The sequence below is a fragment of the Macrotis lagotis genome, chromosome 1 (assembly GCF_037893015.1).
Source record: "Macrotis lagotis isolate mMagLag1 chromosome 1, bilby.v1.9.chrom.fasta, whole genome shotgun sequence".
Lineage (NCBI taxonomy): Eukaryota > Metazoa > Chordata > Mammalia > Peramelemorphia > Peramelidae > Macrotis > Macrotis lagotis.
This window is the reverse complement of record NC_133658.1, coordinates 707,030,432-707,055,356: the sequence shown is the minus strand read 5'-3', so window position 1 is coordinate 707,055,356 and position 24,925 is coordinate 707,030,432. Positions and strand designations below refer to the sequence as shown.

At 36.0% G+C, this 24,925-nt stretch overlaps 1 protein-coding gene across 2 annotated transcripts in view; it reads right to left on the bottom strand.

Annotated features, from left to right (window-relative positions):
* Positions 1 to 24,925, bottom strand: part of LY75 (lymphocyte antigen 75) — a 198,705-nt gene that overhangs the window by 141,244 nt on the left and 32,536 nt on the right. For both annotated transcript variants that reach the window (XM_074215876.1, XM_074215878.1), the window contains exons 5-11: positions 20,747 to 20,857; positions 17,730 to 17,870; positions 15,448 to 15,639; positions 9,648 to 9,805; positions 4,774 to 4,884; positions 4,112 to 4,200; positions 2,672 to 2,841 (exon numbers count right to left, since the gene is read on the bottom strand). In XM_074215876.1, coding sequence (XP_074071977.1) covers positions 2,672 to 2,841; positions 4,112 to 4,200; positions 4,774 to 4,884; positions 9,648 to 9,805; positions 15,448 to 15,639; positions 17,730 to 17,870; positions 20,747 to 20,857 — 972 coding nt within the window. The remainder of the gene's footprint in view (positions 1 to 2,671; positions 2,842 to 4,111; positions 4,201 to 4,773; positions 4,885 to 9,647; positions 9,806 to 15,447; positions 15,640 to 17,729; positions 17,871 to 20,746; positions 20,858 to 24,925) is intronic.

The following is a 24,925-nucleotide window of genomic DNA, read 5'->3' as shown; positions in this document are numbered from 1 at the left end:
GAAAAAGAGAGGGCAAAAAATAGGGGCAAGTGAAGACTCAGCGTTTGAAGGATGTAACAAAGAAGGGTCATGAGAAATTGGAACGGAGATGTCAAATTTCCTTTTCTTCTTAGCTTCCACTAATAAAGAAGTCATGTGGTTTTCACACTCTATCTTTGCAACTATTATATCTAGGGATATAACAGAGCTCCCTAACCCATGAGGATGAGCATAGTCTGATTTTCCCTCAAGTCCTGAGATCAGGGCTTGCTGAGGTGAAGTGAAATCTGAGTTAGGGCAGGGAGAAGCCCTCTGTTACATATACTCTCCTCCTTTCTAAGACCCCAGGACAGATGGTAGCAGTAGCAACTTGTTTAGGCTTCTACGGCAATCTATTCTAGCTCCCATGGAATGGCTGGGAATCCCTGGAATATAAATTCCCAGACTCATTTTCCAAAATATCACATCACATAAGATAAAAGAAGGAAGAAAGCTTAGAGATCATTCGGGTCAACCACTCTTTGTTTTCACATCTTCAGCACCTTGTATAGTATCTAGTATATAGTAGGAACTTAATAAAACTTATTAATTTCTTGATAAGGAAACCAGGCAACCTCTTCAGCGTCACACAGCTAGTAATTAGCAGTGTTTGGATTTGAACTCAGGTCCTTTAGCTTAAGATTTAGAATTTCATTAAGTACTGAACATGACTGTGAGAAGATTCTTGGGATTTCTTTCTAAATCATAGTTTCATGGGAACTTATGACCTGGAACTAGAAAACTTTCTTAATAAATTTACATAGTATTCTAAAGGTTCCAGAGTGCTATACAAATGTTATTTCAGGTTTTTCTTCATTACAATCTAATTTTACAGATGAGGAAACTGAGGCAGGAAATTACATGACCTTTCCCATGTCATACAGCCAGCAAACTCAAGTCTTCCTTACTCTAGAGTTAGTGCTTTATCAACTTCCCATCCTTATCCCAAGCAAATCAGTCTTACAGAGCTACATATTCCTTCTCCTACTTCAAGAGAAATAGAAAGCTTGGTAATAATAATGGCTATCATTTATATAGCGCCTACTATGTATCTCTCAAGCACTGTGTTAAGTCTTTTACAATTATTTTCACATTTGACTCTCACAACAACTTGGGGAAATCGATGTTATTATTATCCCTAGAAATTAAGGAAAAACAGAGGTTGAAACAGCTGATATTGTCTGAGGCTGGATTTGAACTCTGGTCTTCCCAACTCCAAGTCCAGTGTTTGATCCATTCTACCACCTAGCTGCCTATAAAGTAGGAACTTTCTAAATCTACAGGCTAGAGAAAAAATATTGCCAAAGGCTTCCATTAAGTCCTAAACCATAGTTGCTATGTCGGATAAGAACAAGCAAAATTTACATGATTCAAAGATTAAAAAAAGTAGAATGTTTTGTAATTTATTGCTAACTATGAGTTTAACCAATTACATAACTATAGTCAGTGCTCCAAACCATCTAGAGATGGATTAGCACTTGGCTTGTCCTGCCTTTTCTTAGCCACTTTTTATAAACAGTTATTATTGAATCCTTTCAGTTGTGTTCAACTCACTGTGACCCCATTTGGGATTTTCTTGGGAAAGAGAGGAGTGGTGTGTTTTTCTTTCATTAGCTCTTTTGACAGTTGAGGAAACTGAGGTAAACAGGGTTGTGACTTGCCCAGGATCACAGAGTTAGTAAATGTTTGAGGCTAGATTTGAATTTAGGGAGATGAGTCTTTCTGATTCTAAGCCCAGCATGCTATCCACTGTGCTGCCTATTAACTTCCTTTGATGAGCAGTAGGACCCAGCAATTATCTCATATTGGAGAAGGAATTAAGAAAATAATTTGGAACTGAGGCCATTTCACAGTGGCATTTCTGTATTTTGTAATAAAAAGGATGTGAAAATCAGCTCTTTTTATTAAGAGCTATGGTAGTTTCAATTGCTCCTCTGCAAAGCAGATTTTATATTGCAAGCAATCAATCAACAAATAAGCAGTTATACAATAGGAATGCAAAGGCTAAAGTGATAGTCTCTGTCCAGAAGATCTTACATTCTAAGAGTAGATAACAGATTTAGGGATGAAAGATTCAACATTCTTATACATGAGATACCCAAAGAGGACTTTACCATGGTCACAAAGGATCAAAACTCAAATTCGAACACAAGTTCTCTGACTTCAAATTCAATGCTTCAGTATACCATACTTCCCTAAATATTTTTTGTGACTGTTATCTTTGGTTCAAAGGCCAAGGACTTAACAGATAAGACATATTCTTACTCGAGGAACGTAGTTAGATTTTTGCCTAAAAACTTGATATTACTCTGAGAACTCAATATAAAGTTTTCCATACAAAAATCTACTTAACACAAACATTTGTTGAATTAAATTGAATGTTATTATTAGCCAAAAACAATTTTTTTTTGGCAAGGCAAGTGGGGTTAAGTGGCTTGCCCAAGGCCACACAGCTAGGTTATTATTATTGAGTGTCTGAGGTCAGATTTGAACCCAGGTACTCTTGATTCCAAGGCTGGTGCTCTATCCATTGCGCCACCTAGCCACCCCTACCAAAAACAAATTTTAGCAAAGTTGTTAAACTGAGAAGACATTTGGGAAAGATTCAGTTTAACAAGTCTTAATCTACTTCTTTCAAAGTGGAAGTACTTACCTGGCTCAAAAGAATTCCAGTTCACATAGGTCACAGCTGGCTTTGTCCCACCTATATCTGCCCATTTATATTCTCCTCCTGAATCTTCATCTCTCAAGCCAGTCCAAAAGTATTTCCTTCCATTTTTACTGTATTTTTTAATCAAACTGTTTAATAATTCTTGTTCAAATCTGTAAAAGAAGGTTCAAATGACTATTCATGCTTATTCTTTAAATAATTAAGTATTTTTTTCCAAGGCAACGGGGTTAAGTAACTTGCCCAAGGTCACATATGCAATTATTAAGTATCTGAGGTTGGATTTGAACTCAGGTCCTCCTGACTCAGGGCTGTTGCTCTATCCACTGTACCACTTAGCTGCTCCCATGTTTTTAATAATATCAAAATACTATATAGGTGAAAGACTAGTATTCTCCTTAAGAACAAGGTACAACTTGGAGAAACAGTGGATAGAGTCAGGAGGACCAGAGTTTAAATCTGACCTCAGACCTTTACTAGCTGTGTGACTTGGGCAAGTCACTTAATCCTGACTGCTGCTTCCCCCATAAAGAATCAATTAACATTTATTAAGTGCCTCTTATGTTCCAAATACTCTTCAGTATATCAGGACAAAAATTAAATGTATGCTCTATGGAGAGAGATATGTCTATGTGTGCTTAAGCAGATATGCATATATATATATAAATGTATTTATAAAATGAATACATAAATACAAGGTATCTTTTTGTAGGGGAAGGAATAGCAAGGGAGGGGCTCAAAAACTCCCTCATAAACTAGCTAGCACTAAAGATGAGCCTTGAAGGACACCCAGGATGGTGAGTCATGTATAAGGACCAGTAAGAAGGTCATTTGGGCTAAGGTAGAATTTGCTAAGGGGCATAACTGCTAACATAACTGAGAAGGGTTTTCTTTAAATGTCATCCAGAGATGTGTTTTTCACCCTAAAGTTAATAGGCAGATGGAGGGATTTATTGCGTAGGAAACGACAAGGTCAGATTTGCACTTCAGGAAAATCACATTGGTAGCTTTGCAGAGAAGTCTTTTTTTAACCCCTCTCTGGAGAAGAAAGACTTAAGGCAAATAGAGGACAATTAGGATAATCCAGGTAAAGGGAAACTGAATAAGACTGTGGTTATTTGAGTAAGGAGGAGGATGTGAGAGTATGCAGAGGAAGAAATCACATGATTTGGCAAAAGGAAGGAGAAAAAAACACATGCCTTCTTAGAGGAAGCAGTCCTTTGGCCTCTAAATTTAGAGGACTTGGGTCCAAATTTTGCCCCTAAAGCTTAAGATTTGTGTGACTTTGGACAAGTCACTTAACTTCCCCAGGGTCTCAGTTTCCTCACCTGGAAAAGGATGAAGTAGGGCTATCTAGCCTCTGGGGTTTCTTATACCTTCAGATCTATACCCATTTGAATCCAGCTTACCTGATGACTGTCATACCTGCTAGTTACTGTCAGATTGCAGTGAGTTCCAAAGGGGACCTCATCCTTATATATCTTATAACAAGCATCTCCATGCCTCTCCCAGCCCTAAATCAGAACAGGTTGTTACTACAGAGTATTTCAAGATAGGTAACATCTCTGACTCAAACAAAGTACTGAAACATTAAACACAAAATCCTACACTTAATTTAATTCAGGGAAGGGAAGTCAGCAGCTTATTGTCTCTACATTCTGAGAACAGGAGATAATAAATTCTAGCAGAGGAAGGATAGAAGATATATGACTAAACCAACTCCAGAGCTCAGTAGCATATGAAATAATGATTGTATATATTTTTACACAATTTCTTGGGTGTATTAACATTCCAATATATATATATAACTCTCCAAATAAAAACTTTGTGTTATCTATTTCAAACCTTTTGCATTGTCCTGTACAAAGATTTTTAACTTTTTGACCCCTTTGGCAATCCAGTGAAGCCTATGGATTTTTCTAATAAAAATGTTTTTTAATGCATAAAATAAAATACATGTAATTCATATATGTTAAAAAAAAAAGTTCAAAGATCCTCAGGTTAAGAAATTCTAAGTCTCACTTCCCCACCTCTATACCATTTCTGTCTAAAACAGGATCCATGTTGGCTAAGAAATTTCAATATACCTCTTCTGGAGGACAATCCTTATCCAGTCTTGTTTGATTGATTGTCTTTCCTGTTTTCTTGCATACATACTTGAGTTTCTTTTCACAGGACTGGACTCTCCAGTGACCTAACTGCGATAAAACAAATAGAAAAGTTGCTTAGGAAAAAAATAGGATTTGTTAAAAGCTTACAATTGAACTCTGAGTTGCTTCTCTTATCACCAGATAATAAACATGAGAGCTCCTTAGAGAGGCTCTCATCTGTCCTACAGGGACACTGCCCCAGTTAGGCTGTCAGCATCACATCTTAAGGGTCTTAAGGGACATTAATTTTATTTTCCCATGAGCTTTATCATCATTCTTAATTGACTACATTATCCCTTGAGACAGGAATAGAGGTGAGAAGACTGTTTAAAAGAGAATAGAGCATTAGGTAATCTTCTTCCACATGACATCCAGGATAGCTAAGATTCACCCACAAATAGTTATGGCCCTTGGGCATTCACTTAACTTTTCTGGGTCTCTGTTTCCTCATTTGTAGAATAATGTGTGTATTACATAGAATTCATATATAGAAAATCAGTACAGTATAGTGGGTAGAGTTCTAAGGTTGGGGGTCTGGAAGATTTAGGTCCAAATCTTACCATCAATAGTGGCTGCATAACTAGGCATGTCCTTTTACCCCATTTTTCTCATCTGTAAGACATGATGATCTTTAGGGTCCCTTCATATTTATAATATAATATAATTTCAAAGTAATATAGTATGGAAAATACTTGGTAAACTTTAAGACACCAAGTATTTATTCAAACTCTCATCATCAGTCATGTTGCCTTAAAAAAATCTGAAAGAAAGTGTTCTCCTTAGGATTGTAACCAGGGATTCTCACAGATGAGTGGAGAGCAGATACCTTATAGGGACCCTGAAATTTAAAGAACAAAATTCATTTCATAGTGACTGTTTTTTTCACAATCCTTCTGATTACATATATATGTATATATATATATATATATATATATATATATTTCTTAGAATTTTTTTTGCCTACAAGTATAATCCTTTCTTTGGAGAATGTGAACAAATCAATGCTGCTTGCTAAAAAATAAGCAACATGCATATACACATTAATATATAGCTATATTATTAATAATTAAGGTACTTATCTCCCTGTAAGACACTTTCTGTTTTGTAAGCTTATTTCCTCCTAAATCTCCATTGGGGGTTCATATGAAAAATTCCAAGAAGAAAAGATGAAAAAGCACCTCTATAAGGTCATTGATCCTCACCTGAACGACCAATCTAAGGCCAGGAATAGAACTGGCCAAAGAATTTTTTTGAATTATAAAGATTTTGAGTTTTACAATTTTCCCCCAATCTTACTTCCCTCCTCCCACCCCCCCCCCCACAGAAAGCAATTTGCCAGTCTTTACATTGTTTCCATGGTATACATTGATGAGAGAGAAATCATATCTATAAGAGATAGCAAGATTACATAATAAGTTATCAATTTTTTTTTATATAAATTAAAGGTAATAGTCCTTGGTCTTTGTTCAAACTCCACAGTTCTTTCTCTGGATACAGATGATATTCTCCATTGCAGACATCCCCAAATTGTCCCTGGTTGTTACACTGATGGAATGAGCAAGTCCATCAAGTTTGATCATCATCCCCCATGTTGCTGTTTTCTCACTCAGTATCAGTTCATGCAAATCCCTGTAGGCTTCACTGAAATCCCGTCCCTCCTGGTTTCTAATAGAACAATAGTGTTCTATGATACACATATACCATAGTTTGCTAAACCATTCCCCAACTGAAGGACATTTACTTGATTTCCAATTCTTTGCCATACAAACAGGGCTGCTATGAATACTTTTGTACATGTGATTTTGTTACCCTTTTTCATCATCTCTTCAGGGTGTAGACCCAGTAGTTGGCCAAATAATTTTAAATTGGGTACTATACTATATATTTAAGTAGTTTTAAGTGCTTTCTGCACTTTCCTTTCACCCTTGAAACCAGTCAATATCTCCCCACCATTTTCCCAACTATAATTTAAAAAAAAATGTCCATCAAGACCCAAAGTGTCCCATTGGATTGGGATGGTAGAAAATATATCTTCCATTGTCCATTTGTTAGTTAACCACAAGTGCCTCAAGTAAAGGAGGAAACATCACAGTTCCACAGCTAATTACTATATTCAAAACATGGATCTGAAAAACAGAGAAACCCTTACTCCTGATTGAATCATTATCTTGGAACTCCCCTTCTCCGCTTTCCCCAAATGAAAAGAACATATTAAACACAGCACATACAGAATTTTTCCTTTACAAAAGGGAAAGCTCAGAAGCTATCTTTGGAGGGGTTACCATATCATTCCATCAATCAAGAAACAGAGTAGAAGTCTGCAGTTGGCTCCTCCCCTCTTTAGCCAGGTGGTATAGATTATCTTCTAACAAATTTGTTTAGAATTCAATCTTTTGCATGGAGTTTTCCCATTTTTCTCTTTTTGGTTTGGATATTGAATTACTCATTTTAAGAGTTATTAGCTGCCTAAAGGAGGAACTGAAATGGGTGGCAAAAACTGAACATTTCCTCATTTAATCAAAAAAAAAAAAACTCCATGGACTCATATAGAGAGCCAAAATTAATTCTAATTAACTTGTAGTGAAGAGGATCTAATTTATGGTTGAGTTGGGCTAAATAAAGGTCATGACATTGAGAAATATGGAGGTGAGGGGATGTGAATAGAGAACAATTAAGGGGAAAACCAGTGAGTTCGTCACTGTACTAGTGTGGCTATGGGAATTATTGGAGAGGAAATTGAAGAGAAAATCCACAAATAAAAAACAAAGATTTGATCAGGATGGGATGGATTTTAAAGTGAAAGGTGTTTTCTAAGTGATGCTAATGAAGTTGGAGTGTAAGAAGAAATGAGGATCTAAAATTATGCTGACTCCCATATCAGGAAATATGAGAAAAGAAACAGACAACCTTGAAGAGGATGCCAAAAGGGGGGGGGCCCAAAACCTAGCTTTCAATGAGTAGGAGAATATAGGAAAGAATATGGAAAAATGAGTTATGTTGAAGGAGAGTAAAATAATCACAGATGAAGGGTCCAAAAGGTACAATGTAAAAAGAAGGACAGAGGAAATTAATTATGAAAGAAGTTCTAAGGGGAGGGGATTTTCACCTAGGAAGTATCGGAAAACAACAAACTCAATAAAAAGAAGCCTGTTTCCCCCTCCTCCCTCAAAATGAACTATGGACAGGATGTGACCAGATCATCTTGAATCTACTCCTATTAGTAACAAATCTTTGTTTTAAACTCTTGCTATGATCATAATGACTTAAAAGTTATTTTGCAGTCTTGTGACTTATAATTTTTTGAATCAATTTTTATACAAAGCTAGTATTTATGCTGCAACTTTGCTCTAAATACCAAAATTATTTATAAAAGTGCTTAGCACAATGCCCACAATGCAGAAGATATTTAATAAATGCTTGGTGACTTGATTGAAAAGGAAATTATACTGGAAATCTTTGTAGCAGGATCACAGTGCCCGTGATTACAGGACTATAGAGCTAGAGCTGGGAGGAACCTTAGGTGAAGTTTCATTGTTGCAAATAAGGAAAATTAAGTGATTTGATCAAGGTGACACAAAAAGTAACTGTTAAAAATTGGGATTTGAATCCAGGGTTACTAACCTCAGAATTAGTGCAAAAACTAAATTCAGTTTCAAGATCCTAAATAGAATGGTGTATAACTGATTCTATAGATGATTGTGGTAGAGTCCCTTTAGCCTCTTATGGGAGGGGAGGGTATATTTATTTGTTTGATCATTGGTTGTCATCATTACTAACAAGTCTTTCTTGACTCTGAGGGGCATTTGTTTGGAAGTATTTGGAAGACTGAGAATGAGTTGAGACCAATCCTCCCCTCAATGTGTTCACTATATAAGGAGTCTGAGAGCATTTATTAGGGGTCTACTATGAGGGGCTAAGTACTAGGGATGTAAATGCAAAGAATGAAACTCCACTCTCAAGTGTCAAGATATTAGGAGACATTTTCCAGAGCTAGGCTCAGAAAACAAGTTGTGCCCTGAACTTAGCATAACGACAGTCCTTTGGGCTCACTCTGTGGATGATCCAATCTTCTTGCAAAATTTTACCTAATTACTGCATTGCTTTGACCAGCACCAGGTGTTTGCTGAGTTTGGACAAGCTTGAACCAGCACCCATGATACGGTCAAATCAAACTTGACTCATTGTTACTGTTATTCCTCATTATAGCTCCTTGTTAAGTCATTGGTATAAGTATTGAGATCTCCTCATACTGTCTCAGGTTCCTCCAATGAAAGGCAGGGCCCTGGTATATGGGTCTCATCTGCCTCCTAGTTTTCAAGCCATTTTCCTCTCCTTGAAATTAAACTTCTGTTTGATTGGTGATTCTCCTGCCTCTAGCCTGTTCTGTTCTGCTCTGGCCATCCACTGGTTAGAGGCTGGTTCTGTCATATGGAATCCTATTCTAATTGGGGGAGGGGGGATAAAGGAAAGCAAATATACATATACATATATATGCATATATATACATACACATGTGTGCATATGTATGTATGACAGAATATGTGAAAAGAGAATAAATACAAATAAATATAAGATAATTAACTACAAAGCATTTAGGTAAAGAGGACAGAGAGATAACCTAGTTTGCGATTGACTGAAATAACTAACAAAAAACTTATTGCATAGAAAGGGAGAGCTCTTATCTTCTGGGTGCTGATTCTTTCTCCCTTTTGCCAATTTACTTACAAACAAAGATTCCCATTCAATGTAAAAAATATTCTTTTGGTGAGATTACATAATATCATTATACACAAATCCCAGAAGCTTCCTACCTTTCCTGAATAACAAACACAGTTAGGAGTTTTATTGTAGGGAATATCTGGCTGGTGTTGGTCCCAGTAAGTAAGAGTCACTTCAGTGCCATCTGACCACTTAAATAAAGCTGGTGTATCATTATTCATAAGACCTGTCCATATTTCTTCTTTGGTTTCTAAAAGAAGAACATTCACAGTTAGTAAATCTTTGGGTGGGTGTCAATTCTTAAAATATTAAATGTCTTTATATTTAAGCTAATTTATTTCAGTGAATAAAGTATTTATACTTTTAATATTTTCTTCCTTAATGTCTCCATCAGGGTTCTCTGTTTATTATTTCTCATTCACATTTCAATTAATCAACAAGTATTTATTAAATATCAGACATTGTGCTAAGGTTACAAAGACAAAAGCAAATCACCATTCCTTCCTACAAAGAGTTTATATTCTAACAGGGAGACAACATTTAGAGATGTAAATACAAACTGAAAATATAAAAAATGAATACTTGGTAATTTGGGGAAGAAACACACAATTAACTCTGAGAAAATGGATATATCAAAAAATTGGATTTTGGAGCAAGGATATAGTTGGCATAGAGAAAAATTTGAATTTGCATCCTTCCTCAGAAAATTAATAACTGTATTTGTTACCTGGGCCACTTAAATTATCTCAGCATTAGTTTTTGTTTTTTGATATTTATTGTATAGAAATGGTACAGGGGAAAGATGAAGAGAATTGTGAATGTAACAGAAACAATTAGGTTCTTGTGTAAATTGACTTGAAGTAGAGAATTATGATTGTAACTGAAGCAATTATAATCTTAAAAGCTGCTTGGGGTAGAGACCCCCCCCCATTCTTAATGTATCATTGTTTAATGTAAAATTTGTATGCTGATCTTTTTAGGTTTTACCCTCTACCTAATTCCTGGTCTAGTAAGAGAAAGGGAGTTCACCTTTTGCCCTCTGGATGAAAGACAACTCATAAAAACCTGGGTTGGACAGAAGGTCAAGACTGGCTCAATCTTCTCTGACCATGGCCCAGTTAAGGCTGCTTGGCTGTTCTTTTCTCTCTCTCTCTCTCTCTCTCTCTCTCTCTCTCTCTCTCTCTCTCTCTCTCTCTCTCTCTCTCTCTCTCTCTCTCTCTTTTCCTTCCTTATGTCTTGTAACCTTTTAAATAAATTTTTGTTTTATTTCCACCCATGCTTTCCCGAGTCTGAAAAATGATTCCTCACAGGCAAGACTGAACCCAAGTAGCCAGTGGCCACAGAAATACCTGAAGCAATTACTTCATAATGTTCTTGTGAGATCTGAGTGACCCGATATGTATATAATATGCATTTTTCAAATCTCTTGATGCTGTATCTGTATGCGTTATTACTAGAAGGACCTATCCAGGTATTTGGTTGGAATTGATTTGTTTCTTAGGATACTTCCTAGGTTAGTACTGTAGTGGATAACAGCCTGAGTTTGGACTCAGAGAACTTGGATTCTGCTGATGTTTTTCTACTTGCATGGAAAGTCACTTAATCTTTCTGGGAACCTGAAGGGATGGAACTAGATGGCCTATAAGAGTTAAGTTCTAAATAATTCAATAAAATCATATCATGCAAAGGAGTCATGGAATAAGACCAAAAAAAAAAAACAGTAGGAGGAATACAATATAAGAGAAACCAAGATAACAGGAGGGCTCAAGACTTAGTGGGTTCCTGGGTGGGTCGAGGAGGAGGTGGCAGCACTACATATTGGTCATTCCCAAATGATCCAGATTGGGCATGTTTCACTCTCTTCATGACTGTGCTTTCAATCTTTCTGTACTTTGCCATTGGGACGCAGTTGCCTTCTCATCCTGAAATATTTCTCTCCCATGCAGAGAGGCTCCTTTCTCTTGTGGTGAGTTCCTGATCCAAGGCCTCCATTTTGGAGATGGGTCTAGGGGTCTTTGCTTTACTCTCATCCCAGCTGTGTTTCTGTCTCCAAATTCATTACTATGCATCCACATGATAACTTCTCCTCCCTTCCCACCATTCCCTGGTTCCCTGTTTTTCACTTCCTTTTTACATATTATCTTCCTCACCCACCCCGACTCCACTTCTTAGTAGAATGTAAGATCCCTGAGGGCAGGGACTGGTTTTTTTTTTGTTTTGTTTTGCCCTTCTCCATGCCAGTATCTAGCACAAAGTAATTGCTTAATAAAAACATGTTGCTTGGCTGCCTGGAAGTAGTAGGCAAGATGGTTGGACTTTTGCTCTTTGAATCTTGGTTCCTATCTTTGTCCTGTATACTACAAAATTAAATAAAAAGAAAAAAAATTAAGTGAAAAGAAAAAAAAAGATGAATTAAGGAATCAAATTATAAGCCTTGCATCAGGGTTTAAGTAATTTAAGCAGGAATGTGAGAGAGTAGGAGCCTTGCAGCCCCTTTCCAACTTTTCTTCTCTTCCCTGAAATCTGGAAACAAGATAGCAATCTCTGGGTCATGCTCTGGGCCTTCTTCCAAAACAATGATGAAGAAATAGCAGAGACCTATTTTATAGTCTCTTTTTCTCTGTTAAGAGCTGAGAAGTCCATTTACTCTTGGGGCTCAGAATCAATTATAATCCATTGTCATTTTCTTTACAGGAAGAATTAGGTGATTTATGCTTCTAAGGCTATCATTTAAGGGTTACATTTTTATCAAATAAAAGTTATTATAGGTTGATTTGTATTTTTTGAAATAATCATTTTGCAGATGGTCCATTTCCTGGTAGTTCAACTTACACTAAAATGGTATGTTTATTACTAAGCTAAGATTGTCTCTATAGTCATCATTTAGATCATCACCACTAAATGCCTCTTTATAGAACTGGAGAGTTAGGTATCAAAGTGGCACCATGGACGTGGATAGAGCATTCAACCTGTAGTCAGGAATAATTGAGCTCAAATCTTACCTTAAACACTTGCAAATTATATGAGTGTAAATCACTTAATGGTTGACTACCTCAGTTTCCCCTTCGGTAAAATGGGGATATATCACCATACCTTTATCCCAGGGAAGTTGTGAAGATAAAATGAAATTATATTTGCAAAGCAGTCTGAAAACCTTAAATTACAATGCAAGTATTATCATTAATGTTAGTTTTACAGGTATACTAAGACTAACCTTAGAAGATCCTAGAACTCTTGATATCTCAATGAATCTGGTAGTATATCAGATTTAGCAGCTATTTGAAATGGATAGGGGTTCCTCTTTCTTCCTATCTTGTTAATATTTGTATGTCTTGATAAATTAATGCCCAACTATTTGAAACACTTTTGTTACTACTCTAAGTAGTCTTTTCATTCTACCACTTTCTCTTAATTCTTGATAGTGGTATATATATGAATGCAGGTAATTTTTTGCAAGTCTATCTTATATCCTACAACTTTAAAAAATTCATTTATTATCTCCATTAATTTTTTATTGATAGTCTTAGGTATTCTAGTTATATAATCATGTTATCTGCAAATATACATTTTGATGACTGATGTCTAATTACTTGTATTTTTTCATGCTTCATTGCTTTCATGATTTTAAAAATTATCTCAGTTAAAAGGAGATATCACCATTCTATGTTCTTTTTTCTTTTAAAGAAGGTTTCTAACATTTCTTAGTAGTATATGATGATACTATGTTGTGGTTTTAGATTTATACTTCTAATAATATGAATGATCTTTTGACATGGCTTATTACTTTTCAAAAGTTACATGAGATAGAAGTAAGGGTAGTGGATTATGCACACATATATAAAATACTATGGTGTAGTTTCAGATATGTGCATTTTCATATTATGTATAGGTATTTTTATTCATATATTTTATATGTATGTTGGTAAAAATAGTATTTTATTTTTTAATCTAAGAATTTTCCTATGTTATGATATATAATTATGTAGTCTCTTTTTGTGAGGATAAAAAATGTATACTATTAAATGTTTTTCTGGTGAATACAACCTATCTAAATACTCCTTAGTTATAATAGGACAATTCTTTTTATGTATGGCTATATCCTATTTATAATTCTATGTTTAGCAATTTTGCACTGGTATTCAGTAATGACATTGGTCTATGGTTTTATTTCCAATTGCCTTTTGGACATTTCAAACTGATGTCTCAGATGCTTCAAATTCAACATGTCCCAAACTGAATTGGTTCTATTTGAACTGAAGCTACTTTTCTTCCAAACTTCCCTGTTTTTACTATCATTCTTCATAATCTTAACATCTCCTTTGATTCTTTACTCTTACATCGTGAATCTAATCAATTACCAAATCTTACCATTTCTGTTTCTCTCGATTCTGACTCCTTTTCTCTATTCTCATAGCAACCACCTTAGTTCAGATTCCCATTACCTCTTGCCAAATTATTGCAACATGCTCATAACTAGTTTATCTGCCTCAAGACTTTACTCTTCTCCATACTACTGCCAAAGTAATTTTCTTAAGTGTCACTACCCCTACTGAATTCATTCCAGTGGCTCTCTACTACCTATAGGGAAAAACATAAACCTTTTTCAATCTGCTCTTAACCTATCTTTCCAATTTCATTGAGTGACATAACTTTGACTCTCCTACATAGAATGTATTTCCCTCCTCGTTTTTGCCTCAAAGAATCCTTTTACAGCTCAGGCATCATTTTCTGCATGGTCATTCCCTGGTTTATGCAACTACTAGAGTTCTTTCTTCTTTTTAACAAACTTTATTATATTTACTTGTATTTGTCCTTTTCATATTTATTTTCTATATACTTTTACATGTACCTGCCTCCTCCCATTCTAGGCTCCTTGAAAATATAATTCTTTGTATCCCCAGTATTTAGCACATAATAGGCACTTAATAAAAGCTTGTGGATTGATTTTTACCTTTGTCTTCTTTAGCTCAATGGATCAACTGAAGGGTTATGTAGCCTGATATCTTCTGTATATTAAAATAGTTTGTATCATGGAAACCAAACATTATTTTAAAATTCAATAGAATTCTCTTGTGAATTCACCTGGTTCCCCTCCCTTCCTTATTGGGAATGGGTTAGATATAAGTACTTCCCAACCTTTGACCCTTCCAAAGACACAAATTATCTTCTTTGTCCTAATGCCAACCCCTTTTTCTCTCATTTTACTAGTCTGAACATTTAATGATATTTGTCCTTTGTTCTCAAGAAAGACCATGACAACAGGGAGATGATTGATATCATGACAAGCAAAGGAATTACATTTGAGTGAAGGGATGCTTTGCAAAATCACCAGTATCACTTTTTCCTCCATAATCATCTGGGTCCAGTGGGCAGATATGAATCAAGTTGACTGGAGAGGGCCCTGGATGTGATGTAATCAGGGTTAAGGAACTTGCTCAAAATCACACAGTTAGAATTCAGATCCTTTTGACTCCAGGGCTGATGTTTTGTCTATTATACCACCTAGCTGCCCTATATTTGAATATTCATATTGGAACCTGTATTTTTTGTGGTGATAGGGAACCTCCCAATGACTAAGCCTATGGGCACTAGCTTCCTAGTAACTGTTGGAGTTTACTAAGTAAGGTGACATTCTCTTTATGTCCCTTAAAGGAAAACAACAGAATTTATTTCTCCTCATGTAATCACGGCTTTTGGATATGTGTAAGAATTATACATTTATTAATATCACTGATAGGATATAAATGAGGTCTTACATTATGAATGACAGTGGAGAACATGTAAACGATGGAAAAATCTGTCAGGTTTTCACAAAGATGACATTTTTGCTAACAAACCAAGAAACATAGAATGCTTAAAAATATCTCATTTGAGAGCCCTTGAAAAACTTACCTCCTTCATGGAGCTTTCTGATAACTAACTCCACATCTGCTAAAGAATGCATGCTGATTAGGTTACTGTGGTTGGCTATGCATTCTTTATTTGCCTCATCCCAGGAACCACTTTCATTTACCAGCAGATAGCAAAATCCATTGTTTGGCAGCCAGCCTGGATCACAGTGGGTCTCTAAATATGTCCAAACATCTGGAGGAAAAGCAGTTATTTATATTCCATTGAAGACACAACCATTTTGAGCAGATAACTTCATACAGGTTCTCCCTGCTTAAAATGTATAACTCTTCTGGAAAAGCTGGAATATATGATCTTAGTAGGTATGGAAATATGAAAATTTTTTATAGGAAATAAAATAATAATGTGAATCTAGTAGGGGCAGATTTAACCTAGCCACATTGGGCACAGATCTCTGTGTGTGGAGGAGAGAAGCATCAGGGGCATTGAAAAGAAGATATCCCTTGGCATCTTGCTGGCAGAGGAAGACTACAGAATAGTGAATCTTGCTCTGGGCACAGGTGAGTAGGTTTCCATTAGTGTCTGCAACTTTAGTTTAAACTAAATCAATGAGGCAAATTACACCATTTTATTACATAATGAACTTAGCAACCAAGATAAAATTCACTAGTGACAAAAGGAGTTTTAAAGTTGAAATAATCTACTTAGACATATTACATTGAATTTTCCCCATTTATCCTGTAGCCAAGAGACAACTAAACAGGGTAAAAGATTGTATATGAAGTTCTTCTTTTTTTTCCTTTCTTTCCTTCAAGCTAGAGGGAAATGGTCAAATTTATCTTCTTGGGTACCTCAAACTAAATTCACAAAAAAAATGTTCTTAGGAAAGGAAAAAAAAATCAGGACACTATTCAGTATCCCTTCTAAATGTGAGCTTAGAATATTTGTGGTTAGAAACAATGTTGTCCATCAGTAAGTCTTTGCTTCCCTATTTAAGGTTTTTCAGGATCTTTTTGAGAGTGTTTTGTAGAACTTCAGTGACTTTAATTTGTCCCAATTTGAAATTGCCAACCAATATTTGTGATTTCCTCAAACAGTCCAGGCCAACATTTATTGGGTCTACCATGTATAACACAATGGATTAGGGATTGAAGATATTTACATAAAATGAAAACCAGGTGCTGTTTTTAAAGCCTTCCTAATACACTCTTGGCGGGGGGAGGGCATAATATTACATAGAAAATTATATAAATGGTATTGAGAAAGAAGAGAAAAGTAGCTCTGAACAGGGGAGATCAAAAAAGGCTTCCTTCATAGAAGGAAGCACATGAATTAAACCTTAAATGAGGCTAGGCATTCTAAGTACAGGTCATGGCATCAAAGAGGGAATGTCTCCATGTTTGAGAATAGCTGGTACAAAATATTAGAGGCAGTAGATGAGACACCGAACTCAGCAAACAGGAAACAAGTCAGTCTAGCAGAGATACATAGAACGTGAATGGAAATAGAGTAGGGAGTTGAGTGTGGCTCCAAAGTTACCAGTCTGAATGGCTGGAGGATAGTGTGGCTCTCAAGAGAAAAAAGGAATACAGGAAAAGCAAATTTGGGAGGAAGATGGTGAATATAATTTGGATTTGATGAGATACAGAACAGGACTGAGAAAGTAATGGCTCACTTCACAGTTAACCACTAGCTCACAATTTTACAGGGAACAACCTAATGTTAGAATATATATTTTTGAATTTGTTGTTTTTCTTCTTTTCCTGAATTAGGAATTCTTCTAGATCAATTTGTGTTTTATCCATGTGTAAATCAATGCAAAATTATTCACTCTTGTGATGCTATAATTTAGTATAAACAAAATTAATCTGAGTAATACCACTGAAAGCTTAGTGACAGTTAAAGCATAGTGACAACCAATCCTTGTCAGGTTTATAAAGAGTCTAATCCCATGAAAATATCCATTACATTATTAAGTCATATTTCTAGAAATTGGAAAACCCAAGTGTATATGTACATTTGTTGTCTAGAAGTCTGCTTTCCATTTGCAGAAACATTAAATTGTACATATTCCATTTGCCTCACCTTGCTCACTTTAGTCTTAGAGACAATTCAACAAGACCACATTGTTATTATGAGTTATAAATGAATCCTTTCTTGAAAATAAAAATTTAATAGCTAACCCTTCTCTCCACTTGAAGTGTCAGTATCACTCCATAAAGACAATCTGTATGAAAGTTCCCTAAATTATTGACTTTATTTTTCACAAAATTATGATTTGTATATCTTCTTTGCAAATGACCAAAAAAAAAGAGAAGTATTACCTGATGATGGTGGTGCTTCATGCAGTTGCTTCTTGCAGACATAGGGGAAATGAGCTTCACAAGGAAAACTGTGCCATTGACCTGAGTCAGCTTTCATTATGACACAACTGGAGCCACCTATTGTTGGTGAGCTAGGAATTTCTTAAGAGTTGGGGGAAGAAAAAAATGGAGTAGGAATGGGGAAGAGAGGTTTTGTGTTCAATTAAAAAGAAGAGAAAATGAAAATGAAAGCTATTTATAGACTTTTCCTTTTACTTAAGAGAACAAGAACACAATTTAGTAAAATTTTAACTGAAACCCCAAATAACACTCTATAAGGTATCTGTGACTCTGATTGAAGGAAAGATATGGAATAAAAGAAGTCCAAGATCATTTCTAACCTCTAAACAGGGGTAGAGAACTAAAGTAATATAAAAGCAGAAAAGAATGAAAGCAGGAAAGAGACAAAGAGACAAAGAAAAGAAGGAAGAAGGAAAGGAAGAAGGAAAGAAAAGAAAGAAACAAAGGAAGAAAGAGAGAGAGAGAGAGAGAGAGAGAGAGAGAGAGAGAGAGAGAGCCAGGAATATGAGAGTGGAAAGAAGGCCTAGGGAAAGAGGTTATAAGAGAAGATGTCATGAGAGATTCATTTTCTTATCTTCTTCCTGTAACTCCAATCTTTACTATACAACTTTAAGGATATTATGTGGAAAGTATCAGGAAATCCCCCAAATAGGAAAGTATGGTGAAATGATGAGGAATTAAAAGAGACCCTTCTTTTTACTTTTGTAAAGATTTCACAAGGATTTTCACTCTGGGGATTTAAACGTATTAAGCAAGAAATATTAGCATAGAAATGTGACCTTTGAGGCTCTGCAAGAATGTGACTTTTTAGGGGCTGGAAATGTCCCCTGACCTTTTGTGGGAAGAGTGAAAGAGATATAAAGATGGACTAAAGGGGCAATGTTAAATATTCTCTCTGAATGCAAATTAAAGCATCTCTGAGGTAACATCTCACACCTCTCAGACTGGCCAATATGACCAGAAAGGACAATGATCAATGTTGGAAGGGATGTGGGAAATCTGGGACACTAATACTTTGTTGGTGGAGCTGTGAACTCATCCAACCTTTCTGGAGAGCAATTTGGAATTACACCCAAAGGGCAACAAAAATGTGCATACCCTTTGATCCAGCAATACCACTACTGGGTCTATACCCTGAAGAGATTATGAAAAAGGGTAAAAACATCACTTGTACAAAAATATTCATAGAAGCCCTGTTTGTGATAGCAAAGAGTTGGAAATTAAATGAATGTCCTTCAATTGGAGACTGGCTAACAAACTGTGGTATATGTATGTGATGGAACACTATTGTTCTATTAGAAAATAGGAGGGATGGGAATTCAGGGAAACCTGGAAGGATTTGCATGAACTGATGCTGAGTGAGATGAGCAGAACCAGAAGAATATTGTACACCCTAACAGCAACATGGGGGTGATGGTCAACCTTAATGGACTTGCTCATTCCATCAGTGCAACAATCAGGCACAATTTTGGAGTATCTGCAATGGAGAATACCATCTGTATCCAGAGAAAGAATTGTGGAGTTTGAACAAAGACCAAGGACTATTACCTTTAATTAAAAAAAAACAAACAAGACCGTTATCTTATGTAATTTTGCTATCTCTTATACTTAATGTTTCTTCCTTGAGGATATGATTTCTCTCTCATCACATTCAACTTAGATCAGTGTATACCATGGAAACAATGTAAAGACTAACATACTGCCTTCTGTGGGGTGGTTGGGGGGAGGGAAGTGAGATTAGGGGGAAAATTGTAAAATTCAAAATAAATAAAATCTTTCTTTAAAAAAATAAATATTCTCTCTGTCACTCATATCTTATTTTCCACTTTGAAGACTGGAGTGTTATCTGAATTGTTTCACTTGGAACTCTCTCTTTTGCTTTGTTTTCCTGGGTTGCTACAATCTTTTGATGACTATAGTTTATTGAAATTTCCTTCCATTTCCCCTATATTTATCCTATATGTACATTTTTTACAACTTTTCTCACCCATTAAAATGTGTCAGTTTGAGGGCAGGGGCCAAGTTATTGCATTTCTTTGTATGTTCAGAGTTCACACATGGTAAACAATTAATGCTTTCAGGGTGACAGATTGCCAAACTTTTCCAGAACATGCATACTGATACCAGAAGGACTATGAGAAAGTAGACTAAATTTTCTTGGAGTACTAGGTATGAATGAACTGTTGGTATTTTATTATGGCAAGTATTGGTATTTACTTTTCAAGAGACAAAAATTTGCCAGAGTCATTAGTATATATTTCAATCCAAGGTGCTTGATAAGTATTCACCCCTATTTTCAAGAATAGATTTCTGAGTGTGGGAATCATTTATCATAGACTTGTTTGTCAAGATTTACTGATAAAGTCAAAAACAACCTGGGGCTCACAAGGCTATTTGTGTCAGAGAATCTGAGTAACTGTTTCAGTAACAATAAATGTCATTTGTGGTATATTTATGTTTGGAGTCTCTTCTCAAAGTGCTCGCCATTTCCCCAAAACATCCAGATAGGGTCTCACCAGGACAGTTCTCCAATGGTAAAAGTGCTAGTTAATCCAATGACTACAAGAAATGTTCAGTGACTCCCTCAGACAGTCCAAAAATGTCCACTAACAGTGCTGCAACTGACAAGTTGTAGAGGGTAAAGTTCTCTCAATACAGGCAATATGAGTACAAATCTAAAGAATTATGAGTGTCATAAACTTTTAGGTTTTTTTTTTTTTTTTGCAAGGCAATGGGGTTATGTGGCTTGCCCAAGGCCACACAGCTAGGTAATCATTAAGTGTCTGAGATGGGATCTGAACCCAGGTATTCCTGACTCCAGGGCGGGTGCTTTATCCACTGCGCCACCTAGCCTCCCCCATAAACTCTTAATAGTCTGGGGTAAGGTGAGGAGAGAATCAAAACCTATTTTACTAAGGTCTGTACTATTCCTAAGAAAGAAAAAAGAAAAAAGTTACCTGGATTCCAGTTGAGAAAATTCAATGGGGTATGATCAGACCATTCCCAACCTTTTGAAAAGTCTAGTTGATTTAAACCAATCCAGAACATGTTTGGAATCCCCTCTTTATCTGTAAAGATGAAAAAGACACTTGTATTATCTGTTTGAGGTTAAAGTTATCAACAACACTCAGTCTAAATGACTCTAGCTTAAACTAGGATTCAATTGTGAATCCCACAGAGTAAATAGTAAATATTCAATCTTTTCAGATTACTAACATGCTTCTTGATGAATGGATACAGCTTGGATTTCTGAATACTCTTCTTTGGTAGTTTGCTTCTGAAATCCTCCCCAAACTACTCCTAATAGTACTGAACTGAACAGAAAAGGAGGAGGCTCTTCATGGGTAGTTAGGTAACACAGTGGATAGAACCCCAGTCATGGAGTCAGGAAAACTTATCATCATGAATTCAAATTTGGTTTTAGATAATTACTAACTGTGTGATCCTGGGCAAGTCACTTAACCCTATTTGCCTCAGTTTTCTTCATCAACAAAATGAACTGGGGAAGGAAATGGGAAACCACTCCAGTATCTTTGTCAAGAAAACCTTAAATTGGGTCACAAAGCGTCTGATATAACTGAAACAACTGAACAGCCATCACCAGTTATCTTTTGTCCACTTTAGTTTCCTTATCTGTGACATGGGAATAATGATAGCACCTATCTCTCAGCACTTAGCACAGTACTAAAACATAGTAGGCACTTCATATGTTTAGTGGATTTATTGGAATGGTTATTGAAGTGATTGCACTAGTGCAAGGCCCACAGTAGGCAATTAATATAAGCTTGTTCCCTTTTCCTTTCCCCCTCATCCAATTCTTCTGTTTCAAAGCACTGGGTTCTGGTTTCTTAGTCATGTTTAGTCTGAGGCCTAGAAATAAAGTCAGTTAGTAGGCTTTAGACTATATGAGAGTACAGAGCAGGAAAGAAGAATAGTCATAACTTTAACCTCTCCATGAGGACAGACAAAGTGAAGAGAATCAAATAAAAAAAATTAAGAACAAGGTTGTAACAAAACAACAAGAACACTGCTGGCTTCTATGATTAAATCTTGGCTAAACCAATTGACAGTAGCAGCCAGCTGGCAACTCTAAGTCAAATATCCATAGATAAGGTGGGCAGAGATAAAAGGTTGATGCTGAATAAGAATCAGAAAGTATGCTCTATGAGGCAATTATAGAACTTTTCTTGGTGAAAATAGATACCTAAAGACATATGGAAGTGCCCTAAGATTTTTGTTAGTAAAAAAATGCCCTGGTTCGGATTATCACAAGTTTTCCTCATGATTAGTCTCAAATGATTACTTTGCAGCTCTTCAGCCCAGCCCTACCACCAGAACTATTAAATATTATTAAGGAAATTCATGGAATTATAGTGGTAAATGGATGTTTAAGAATATTATTCTTTGCTTGTGTAGGGATACATATTTTCAGAAAATTAAAATTTTTCCTACAGAAGTATTAATTATGCAAGTCTCAAAATAAGTAGGGAAAAAAGTCTGACCAATGTGAAAATTTAAGAGTAGAGTATAGAGACTAAAGTTATAGAGATATGAGACATGACATATACTAGGGATGACTCTCTGGGTCTCAGTTTTGTCAAGTGCAAAATGACGTTGGAATAGATGAATTCTAAGATCCTTTCAAGAACTAAGCATTAAGATGTTATTCTTAATCTGTCAAAGTGTTGAGTGATTAAGTACTTAATGAATATCTAATTTGCAGCATGGTACAAGTACATATATATAATATATAATATATATATATAAATATGTGTGTATGTGTATATACATATAGATTAGATATTGATATGTGATTGAGAATCTAATGATACAGTACAGCAAAAAGAGAGAAGAGGGTATTGTATACAGCCTTAACAGAAACATACAATCAAGGGATTCACAAGATCCAGTAAAGAAATGGAGGACTAATCAGACAAATAAGAAGTGAAACAAGAGAGAAGAGTCACAAAAAATCAGGAAGGAAAGAGTGTTCAGGAAAAGAAGGTAATCAGCTGCATCAGATTCTACAGGTCAAGAAGGATGAGTATTGAGAAAGAACTATAATGTTTGGTAATTAAGAGATCACAGATAACTTGAGAAAGAGAGGTATCATTTGAGTGATGAGGTCAGGCCAGAGTACAGAAGGTTTAGGTTTAAAAAGGAATGAAAGGAGATAAAAGGAAAAATCACTGTATGAAGATGACATTTCAGAGCATTTAGCTGGGAAAGGGGAAGGAGAGATACAGGAGCACTTGCAAATTATGGGTATGTGGAGGCTGTATACCTGTATACAATGTATAGGCATATAAAAGCTCTTTTACAATGTAATGGTAGGCATTTGCACATATACATTAGTGTAAGTGTTTATGTGCATATAAAAGAAAAGGCTAGAAAAAAAATGCCAGAAAAAAATGTAGATGCAGAAGCTAAGTAATCCTAATGCAAGGGAGCAACTAGTTGGCACAGTGGAGAGAGGTCCAGGCCTGGAGTCAGAAAGACTTGTTCATATGAGTTCAAATCCAGCCTCAGACACTTAAACAGAGCTATGTGACCCTGTTTGCCTCAGTTTTCTCATCTGTAAAATGAGCTGGAGAAGGAAATGGCAAATCCCTACAGCATCTTTGTTAAGAAAAATCAAGGTGGATACAACTAAACTCCTAATTCAAATGATTCTTCCTCTCCTCAATCTACTTCTTCATTCTCATTCACATCTCTCTCTCTCTCTCTCTCTCTCTCTCTCTCTCTCTCTCTCTCTGTGTGTGTGTGTGTAGGCATTAATCCAGGGTAAATGACTTGCCCAGAGTCACACAGTTAATAAGTATCTGAGGTTGAATTTGAACTCAGGTCCTTTTGACTTCAGGACAGGTACCCTATCCATTGTGCAGCCTAACTACACTTATTCACTTCTATCTTTTTTTTTTTTTTTTTTTTTTTTTTTTTTTTTTTTAGTTTTTGCAAGGCAAACGGGGTTAAGTGGCTTGCCCAAGGCCACACAGCTAGGTAATTATTAAGTGTCTGAGACCGGATTTGAACCCAGGTACTCCTGACTCCAAGGCTGGTGCTTTATCCACTACGCCACCTAGCCGCCCGCTATTCACTTCTATCTTTCTCCATCTACGTCCCATTCTGGATCTACCTGTCCCATTCACTGAACCATGTGGAACTCTTGGTCCAAAATCAACAAACTTCCTCCTTTTATCTTACACCACTTCCTCTCTTGTTACTTTCATTTCCTTTTATTTACTCTCTCAATAATCAAATAGAATGGGTTTTTCTCCATCCATATCTTCTTGATTACACTGTAACATTTGAAACTACCGAACACTTCACTTCTCTGGATTTTTGTAAGTCTACTGTTCTCTTGGTTTGCTTCTTACTTCTCTGATTGTTCCTCCTCAGTTTTCCTTTGTTGGATCAACAAAATATAGGTATCTCCCAAGACTCATTATATACTTTCACTATGTGATCTTGTCAACTCTCATAAATTCAATGATCATCACTACAGAGATGATTTCCTAATCTATGTATTAAGCCATAGTATCTCCCTTGAGTCAGTTCTCTCTCTCTCTCTCTCTCTCTCTCTCTCTCTCTCTCTCTTTCTCTCTCTCTCTCTCTCTCTCTTTCTCTCGTATTTCCAAGTAGATGACAATGTGCATCTTATACTCACCATGCCTTAAAACAGAACTCATTACCTTTTCTCCCAAGTGCACCTCTCTTTCAAACTTTCCTTTTACTGTCAATGGCACTACCATACTAGCAGTTAACCCAGTTTACAACCCTGGTATCATCCCTGACACTTTAGTCTCATTCACCCTACTTGTTCAATTAGTTTTCAAATCTTGTGATTTCTTGCTCTACAATGTCCTTTCTGTATAATTTTTCATGCACCAGTCACCCTAGTTCTCTCAGTTAGACTATTACAATAGCCTCTTAAAGGGTTTCTCTGACTCAAGTTTTTCCAATCCAATCCATCCTCTTGCCTGCTGCTACCACTATGTATTTGGCTAAAACACAGGAGTGACCATTTTACTTTCCTATTCAAATTTCTCTGGTTCTCACTGAAGTCCTTTACAACCTAGTCACTTCTTGTCTTTCCATTTTTCTTAAGCATTATTCCCATCTACAGACTCTGTGGA